General features: G+C 35.7%; 2 protein-coding genes across 2 annotated transcripts; one reads left to right on the forward strand and one right to left on the reverse strand.

Annotated features, from left to right (window-relative positions):
- The first annotated feature begins 2,345 nt into the window (after positions 1-2,345).
- LOC104236744 (putative late blight resistance protein homolog R1B-16) lies at positions 2,346-4,955 on the forward strand. The gene has a single exon (XM_009790736.2). The coding sequence runs from the start codon at positions 2,346-2,348 to the stop codon at positions 4,953-4,955; it is 2,610 nt and encodes an 869-aa protein (XP_009789038.1).
- Positions 4,956-5,130: 175 nt separating this feature from the next.
- Positions 5,131-8,597, reverse strand: LOC104236746 (late blight resistance protein R1-A-like). Its single transcript, XM_070147989.1, has 4 exons — positions 7,617-8,597; positions 6,719-7,097; positions 6,090-6,167; positions 5,131-5,381 (listed from the first exon to the last, which is right to left on the reverse strand). The coding sequence occupies exons 1-4, from the start codon at positions 8,595-8,597 to the stop codon at positions 5,131-5,133; spliced, it is 1,689 nt and encodes a 562-aa protein (XP_070004090.1).
- Positions 8,598-8,823: the final 226 nt, after the last annotated feature.

Raw genomic sequence — 8,823 nt, forward strand, 5'->3', positions numbered from 1 at the left:
TCCTAGGACCTTTTTCCCTAGGTATAGCTATAAATAGCTGCTTCAACAATCATTATAACACATGAAATCTCTAGAAAAACTTATGCTACACATTATTCTCAAGCTAAATAATGTTTTACTTTCTGTCTAACGTTATTCTTACTGTCGCCTTCGGAAGCCTTGCTCCCGGAATCAAGTTATCTGTTATTTGTCTCGATTTCAATACTAAGTCTTACTCTTTCCATTTATATTTATTATTTTAGAGTCAAATTAATTTGTTTGTCTATAAACCACGCTGTAAATTTAATTGTACCGTTTCACACGTGAACAATCATTTTGATGAATTCATGATTGTAGTTAATACTACTGCCTTGTACATTTTTCCTGTTAGCTCCTCTCATTTTTTACTGCTGAAACTTGTGTAACTTTTTACAACGATGACTATACCTACTTTTACATCCACATATTACGGTCCTATCAACCAAAAATCGGAACCAAATACGACCAGACAACAACAATAACAACCCGGTATAATCCCACTAAGTGGGGTCTGGGGAGGATAGTGTGTACGCAGACCTTACTCCTACCCTGGGGTAGTGAGGCTGTTTCCAAATAGACCTCCGACATCCTTCCCTCCAAGAATTTCACACCTTGCTCTTGGGGAGACTCGAACCAAATGCGACCAGAAAAAGGAAAAAATAACGGATAGCAACAACAAATCAAGAAAGTGACTTTTACCGTCTAATAAGAAAACTTTTACCGAATTGAATTATAGACTTGCATGTTGAAAAAAAAAGTAATAGACTGACATGATATATATAAAAAATAAAATTGCACGAACAAAAGGTAGAACTGAAACATTTAAAACATAAATCTTGACGGGGCATGCGAAACTACTTCTTGACCAGATATTTTTTGAAATTTATTTTGAATAATTAATCGTGAAGTACATATATAAAGCACATATGCAGCAACAAAAAGAGAGAAGATATGGTTGAAGTAGGACGAAAATTTGCTAATAGTTTTTCTAAAGTAGGTTAAGTATTTATTATTGAAAGACAAAGACAAAGTTAAAAGTTTTGGTAGGAGACTGAAAGCGATGATGTTGTTGTTGCTGTACTGAAAGCGATGAATTCTTAGCTAACTTGAAAATCTTAAATATTAGTTCATATATAGTATTAAACTTAATAGAGATTACAATTTTATCCAACATAGAAGGTAACTTAATTCACTCTTTAGAGGGTATAAAAGTCGATCAATAATTCAAGGATATTTAAGTCGTTTAATATTTAACGTTTTAGCATTCATGTTTTTATAATAATATAGATAAATGTAAATAGATAGATAGATTAAGGTTCATATCTATTATTTTTATAATTATAATATATTTTTATATATAAATATTTATATTGCGCATAAAAAATTATGAATTCAATTAAACTTATCACTAAAACACTACCTCCTGTCCCGGTGAAAAATGTAGCCATTAAAGTCAAAAAAGGAGTGCTGGCCACCACCCACTTGGCAGAAATAACAACTAAATGTGGTAACACTGATTGAAGAAGATTTCCAATAAATTAATTATATCTAAATTTAAAAACAGACAAAAAGTGTTTACTCTTTAAACTAAAAGAAAAATGTATTGACCAAAAAAAGAAAAAAGAAAAATGTAAACATGGACAAAGAGAAATGCGAGTAATACTGAAAAAGAATTTTTTTTTTATGGATATTGAAAAATTACAATTTTAAAATATTAATTAAAGTTTACACAGCAGGACTCTTAAGAAGCAAAATGTAATAAACATTTAAGAGTATTAAAAATTTAATAATGTATTCTTAAATATTTTTTCGATTATTCAGACTAGTAAGTGTAAAACTAAATTAAAGTAGAGCTTGGCTTCCAGGTGGTTGATGGAGACTAGAGGAAATGTGATGGAAGGTAATTTGTGTCAAGAAATAAAAGAAAAACCTTTAATTTGCTCTTTCTGTTTTAGGGTCCGTTTGGCCGTAAAAAAGAGTTTTTGTTTTCAAATTTTTTTCTTACTTTTTTTTCGAAATTTGTGTTTGACCATGAAATTTTTGATTTTTATTTGAAGATGAATTTCGGAATTTTCAGAAAATTTTAAAAACTTCAAAAAGATATTTTTCAAAATTTTCACTTTAGATCACTCACAAATTCAAAAACAGATCAAAATTATATTAATATCCAAATGCCTACTTAATTTATGTTTTATATTGGATATAGGAGAAAATGAGAGGCAACTGTTAAGTTTCGTCCGTTTATCATACTGAGAGATTCTGCATTCTTCTTTGTGCAGAAACTGCCTATTGTATCTCACACAAATAAGAGAGAAACAGAGACATATATGGCTTATGCTGCTATTACTTCTCTTATTACAACCATACTTGATTTCCCGCAACATGCTGATATTTACCTGCAACCGTTCATAGAAAAGTTAAAATCCTTTAGAGCTATTATTGAGAAACCGTGCAATATAACAGGCGATTTAGAGGTATTGACAATGATGGAAGCTGAAATTATAGAGCTACTGAACACCACAGAAGATATGATTATTTTGAAAACAAGAAAAGCTATTAAGGCAAAAACCACGATTAAACGAAGAGTAGCATTTTGGAGACTTCGTTCCCTCTTGAAACGAGCACCAACTCGCATTCACTCCAAGATGAACAAGTGGTTGGCTATGCAGAACAGCAAAGATCTGAGAGCACAAAATTTGATTGTCGCCAATACATCTCAACATGACTTTCAGTCCGAGAATATGATGGTCGGCCATGAAAATGCATTTGAGATCATGCAGGATCAACTTGCTAGAGGAGCAACTGAGCTACAAGTTATCTCAATTGTGGGGATGGGGGGCATCGGCAAGTCAACTTTGGCGATCAAATTATATAATGATCCGTTCATTATGTCTCACTTTGACATTCGTGCAAAAGTTATTGTTTCGCAAGAGTATTGCAAGAGAAATGTACTCTTAGGCATTCTTTCTTCTATTAGTGGAAGTGGAACTATTGGTGAATTTTACGAGCAGCAAGATGATGGGCAACTAGCAGATCGATTGCAAAAGTATCTGAAAGGCAAGAGGTACTTGATAGTCATTGATGACATATGGACTACAATAGCTTGGGATGATGTAAAACTATGTTTCCCAGATTGTAACTGTGGGAGTCGGATACTCTTGACTACTCGGAATATGAAAGTGGCTGAATATGCTAGCTCAGGTAACCCTCCTTATCAAATGCGTCTCTTGAATTTTAATGAAAGTTGGTATTTACTGCACAAAAAAGTCTTTGAGAACACATATTTTCCTCCTGAATTTGAAAATATTGGGAAACAAATTGCATTAAATTGCAAAGGATTGCCTCTAGCAATTGTTGTAATTGCTGGACTTCTCCTGAAAATTGGGCAATCATTGGATGAGTGGGAAAATATTGCCGAGAATATAGTTTCCATGGTAAGTACAGATCCTGATGTCCCATGCATGAGGATGTTGGCATTAAGTTACCATCACTTGCCTCATCACCTAAAACCGTGCTTTCTTTATTTTGCAATCTTCCCGGAGGATGAATTGATATTTGTGAATAAACTTGTGAAATTATGGGCAGCAGAGGGCTTTTTGAAGAGAGAAAGGGAAAAAAGCATAGAAGAAGTGGCAGAACAATATCTAAAAGATCTTGTAGATAGAGGATTAATTTTCATCCGATATTTGAGTTTTGATGGAAAAATCAAAGCTTGTGGAATGCATGACATGATCCGTGAACTCTGCTTGAGAGAAGCTAGAAAGTTAAATTTTGTGAATGTTATTATGGAAAATCAGAATCCTTGTGAACAATCCATGCATTTTTCCACAAAGCGCCGGATCTGTATCCAATCAGAGGAATCCTCTTTTGTTGCCAATCAGTTGGCCATGGTTCTTTATAATAAGGCACATTCTATTCTCCTTTTTATTCGAAATCCCTCAAACTCAGGAATAATGCAAGAATTGGAGCGTTTTAAGAAACTAAGAATACTAGAACTTGCTTCACCAACGTTGGATGCTTTTCCCAGTTGTATAGTTGGTTTATTTCAGTTGCGATACCTAGCTTTGACTTTTTACTCGTCCACGGATGATCAGGATATTTATGTTCCTCCATCAATAAATGGGCTTCAATATCTACAAAGTCTTATACTTAAGTTTCCAAAATATTTTAGATGCCCTAAATTTTCTTTCATTTTACCATCGCAAATTTTCAATCTGTGGAGATTGAGGCACCTCTCCTTGGACAGGAATAACTCGGATACTTGTGAGTTTGGAGAGAGAAGTTTGATTTTGAATAATATGCAGTGTCTGTCTGGGTGGAATCCTTTATGCTGTACTTCATCCGTCTTTAAACAATTTCCCAATTTAAAGAAGTTGCAGATATCCGGCGACCATGAAGAGTACATAACAAGTTACGAAATGAAGGGCCTCCATAATCTTTGTAACTTAGATCAGCTTGAGGAATTGAAATTTGACGGGATGCCACATTCGACACTTCCTCATCCTGAAGCTTTTCCGAAGAACCTTAAGAAATTATCTTTTAGCAAAACTCATGTAAATTTAGAGGATTTGAGGATTCTCAGTAAGCTGCCCAAACTCGAGGCCCTCAAACTAAAATTTTGTTCCTCCAATATTGGTATGGAATGGGAAGTAACCGAGGAAGGGTTTCCGCAGTTGAAGTTCTTGCTATTGAGTCGCTTGGGCATTAGACACTGGAGAGCCAGTAGTGATCACTTTCCACGCCTTGAACGACTATTCCTTGTTGAATGTGCGAATATGATTTCGATCCCTGAAGATTTTGTAGAAATAACCACTCTTCAGCTAATTGATATACGCATGTGTAAGGAGTCAGTTGTGAATTCTGCCAAGAAGATTCAACAAGAAATTGAAGACAACTATGGAGGTTCTATTGAGGTCTGTTTTCGTTACGTCCTTTAGGTCGTACTTTTGATTGAATTACTTTTATAATAGCAAATGATATACTTTTGAGTTTTGAGATACTTAGCTGACTTGTACATTTATTAGACAATTTATTTTCCTTCCTCAATAGCTAACCTTCAGTATCTGCAAACTTTTGTACTTAAGTTTCCTCAATGGCGCTAGAATTTTCCTTTCATATTACCATATGAAATTCTGAAGATGTCCCAATTGCGGCATCTTTCTTTAGACTGGAATTACTTTCGTCTTCATTTGCTTGGCGAGAGGAGTTTGTTTCTGAGAAATTTTTAGTCTCCCTCTGAATGGAATCCATGTACGCAATTGATGGTTGTTGGTACATGGATTCTATCCCACAAGATTTTGTAGATATGACGATGCTCGAGCTAATTGTTATAAGCAACTGTCCAAAATCTGTTAGTAAAAATTCTGCCAAGCAGATTCAACAGGATAATGGAAAAAACTATGCAAACTCTGTTGAGTTACATATCAGTTAGGCTAGTAAGGCATCAGTTAGGCTAGTAAGGCATCTTTTCACTTGATTGTTGTTATGTGAATTAATGCATCCTATTTATAAGATAGGTAAGAACGTGTGACTATTCTGTGCTATTTAGTGGTCTTTCAAAGTTTATGTCTAGGGCAGTCCGGTGCACTAAGCTCCCGCTATGTGCGAGGTCCGAGGAAGGACTGGACCACAGGGGTTTATTGTATGCAGCCTTACCCTACATTTCTGCAAGAGACACTCTTTCCACAACTCGAACCCGTGAACTCCTGGTCACATGACACCAACTTTACCAATTACACCAAGGCTCCACTTCTCTTTCAAAGTTTATGTATAATAGCAAAAGAAAATTTAATTTCCTTACTTGTTTATACACGTCTAGTTTCTCTTATAACCTACCAACATTTAGAAAAGACTCAACAAAAATCCAATTCCAACCTACCAATATTTAGAAAAAACACAACCAAAATGAAAAATACATTGAAATTTGAAAAATCCAATTCCAACCTAAGTGATATGGACCTCAACAGAACTTGCATAGTTATCTTAAATGTCCTGTTGAATCTGCTTGGCGGAATTCCTAACAGAATCGGTTACAACAATTAGAGCAAGTATGGTTCCTCAAATATTAATACGGAGTGGGAAGTAGCTGAGAAAGAGCTTCCACAGTTGCAGTTCTTGCTGCTCAACCGCTTGGTCCTTATCGCCTTTTTCTGCAGAAAAGGGAAATATCCATAAAGGATGAAAAATGAAATGTTAGATTTCTCAAAATTAATGAACAAGAGAAAATTATAGCAAGAATGTGCATGTATGTATAACATGTTACACGTTATTATTTGACCGATTTAACTTATAGAAGATGATTTTCACAATATCAATGCGATTTAACTTGTTAGAGTAGGTTATTACTCCATTATCTAGGTTACTATATCGAGCTTACTATGAAGAGTTATATATTGGTGTAGATCAATTTACACAATGATATAACAAAATATACAGCAGTGCGCAGAACTAAATTCATACTGGACATGCCCGCTAATGGAAGTATGGCTACCAGAGCAACAAACTAAGAATCATGGACATTTAAGAGGATTATTAACCTATGAATCTAACGTAAGACTATCTGTTTACTATACTCTTGACCAAACAAGTTTTAGCATTTATAATTTTGACACAAAAATACAACCACAAGCAACAATTATAAGAAGTAAATCAAGGAAGAAGATGTCTTACCGAGGCTCGTGGATATTGACCTCAACAAAACTTGCATAGTTGTTTAGAACATCCTCTTGAATTTGTTTGGCAGAATTCCCAACAGATTCTGCACACCACCTAATATCAATTAAAGCAAGGGTGGTTATATCTGCAAAATCTTGAGGGATTGAATCCAAATTCCAGCAATGTTCAAGAAATAGTCGTTCAAGGCACGGAAAGTGATCACAACTGGCTCTCCAGTAGCAAACCTTCAAACGTTCCAGTAGCAAAAACTTCAAGCTAGGAAAACCATCCTTAACTACCTTCCACTCAATGCCTATGCAGGGACTAATTCCCAGTTTAAGGGCCTCGAGTTTGGGCAATTTACCAACAATGCTCAAATTCTTCCACTGCAAACAAGTCCCGTAAAAAGCCAGTTTCTTGAGGTTCTGCGGAAAAGCATTTGGAGGAAGGATTAAATATGGAAAAGTTTCTGTAGGAGGAAGGGCCCGAGATGGTCTCTCCAGCAAAATTGCTCGTCATTTTTTCCTCGTGAACCTCAAAAGGCCTGAAGATGTAATGCCTTCTAGAAAGCAAGCATAACATGAATAAGTAATAGCAATATCTAATTCCTAGAGCTTATCTAAATAGTGAAAATCATAGAGGTCCTTGTGACTACGAAAGTCTTCCCCGATGCCACATATTTGCAACTTCTTTAAATTGGGAAATTGTCTAAAGACGGACCTAGTACAATGCCAGGGATTCAATCCAGACAGACATTGCAAATTTTTCAGAACCAAACTTTTCTTCGTAGGATCATGATACTGCAAGTAATTCCAGACAAATGGAGGTGCCTCAATTGTGGCATCGTCAAAATTTCGTATGGTAATACTAGAGGATATTCCCGGGCATTAGGCTGTAAAAGTTTGCAGATAACATAGGCTAGATATAGATGGAGGAATGTCTACTGAAAAAGATGAGGAAATCTCTTCTCTTAGATAATGTTGCAAGCTAGGAGAAAGACTCAAAGCCAGGTATCTCAAGTGAATTAAATCAAGAATCAAACTAGGAAAAGCAGAAAATCTCATTAAAGCAAAATCTAGTACTCTTACTAGCTTGAACTGTAACAACTTTGGCATGAACATTTTCACTCTATAACGGATAATAGAACGAACATCATTTTTAGGATACCTTGCCAGTATTTTCTCAGTATCAGGCTCATATTTGATCGCTTGGATACTGATCCGACCTCGGCTCTTAGAGGAAAAATGCATAGATTGCACACATGGATTTTGATACTTCTCTTCCCTCGTAACATTCACAATGTTCATGTCTCGAGCTTCTCTCAAGCAGAGTTCACGGGTCACATCATGCATTCCACAAATCTCAATTTTTCCATCAAAACTCAAATTGCGGATGGAAATTAAACTTCTATTTATAAGCTCTTGTAGACATTTTTCTGCCACTTCTTCTATGCTTTTCCTCTCTTCTACCTTCAAAAATCCCTTTGCTGCCCATAATTCCAAAAGTTTATTGACTAAAACTAGTTCATCCTCTTGGAAGATTGCATTATATAGAAAGCACAGTTTTAGGTGATGAGGCAAGTAATGGTAACTTAATGCAACCACCCTCATGCATTGGACATTAACCTCTGTATTTACCGTTGAGCTTACATTCTTGACAATACTTTTCCACTCAACCAATGATTTACCAATTTTGGAGAGAAGTCCGGCAATCAAAACAAGTGCTAGAGGTAATCCTCCACAATTTAGTGCAATTGTTTTGCCAAGTTGTTCAAATTCAAGGGAAAAATAGTCTTTCACAAAGACCTTTTCGTACAACAAACTCCAACTTTCATCAAAACTCATGAGGCGCATATGATAAGGAGCCTTACCTGAGCTAGCACATTCAACCACCTCCACATTCCTAGTGGTCATGAGTATTCCCATTGTTACAGTCTGGGAAACATCGCTTTATACCATCCCACGCTTCTCTAGTCCATATGTCATCAATGACTACCAAGTACCTGCCGCATTTTAGAAGCTTCTGTAGTCAGTCTGCTAGTTGATCATCATCTTGCTGCTCTTGAAATTCATTGGTCTTTCCACTTATAGAATAAAGAAGGCCCAGAAGCACATTTCTCGCACAATACTCTTGTGAAACTGTTGCTTTTGC

The sequence above is a fragment of the Nicotiana sylvestris genome, chromosome 6 (genome assembly GCF_000393655.2).
Source record: "Nicotiana sylvestris chromosome 6, ASM39365v2, whole genome shotgun sequence".
Classification (NCBI taxonomy): domain Eukaryota; kingdom Viridiplantae; phylum Streptophyta; class Magnoliopsida; order Solanales; family Solanaceae; genus Nicotiana; species Nicotiana sylvestris.

Bases quoted from the DNA above. Each gene is read 5' to 3' on its own strand.
- LOC104236744 (XM_009790736.2), top strand. From the start codon at position 2,346: ATGGCTTATGCTGCTATTACTTCTCTTATTACAACCATACTTGATTTC.
- LOC104236746 (XM_070147989.1), bottom strand. From the start codon at position 8,597: ATGGGAATACTCATGACCACTAGGAATGTGGAGGTGGTTGAATGTGCT. The intron at 7,098-7,616 runs GTAGACATTCCT...GCTTTTCCGCAG, and splicing joins AGATTTCCTCATCTTTTTCA to AACCTCAAGAAACTGGCTTT. The intron at 5,382-6,089 runs GTATTAATATTT...TCTGCTTGGCAG, and splicing joins TCTCAGCTACTTCCCACTCC to AATTTTTACTAACAGATTTT.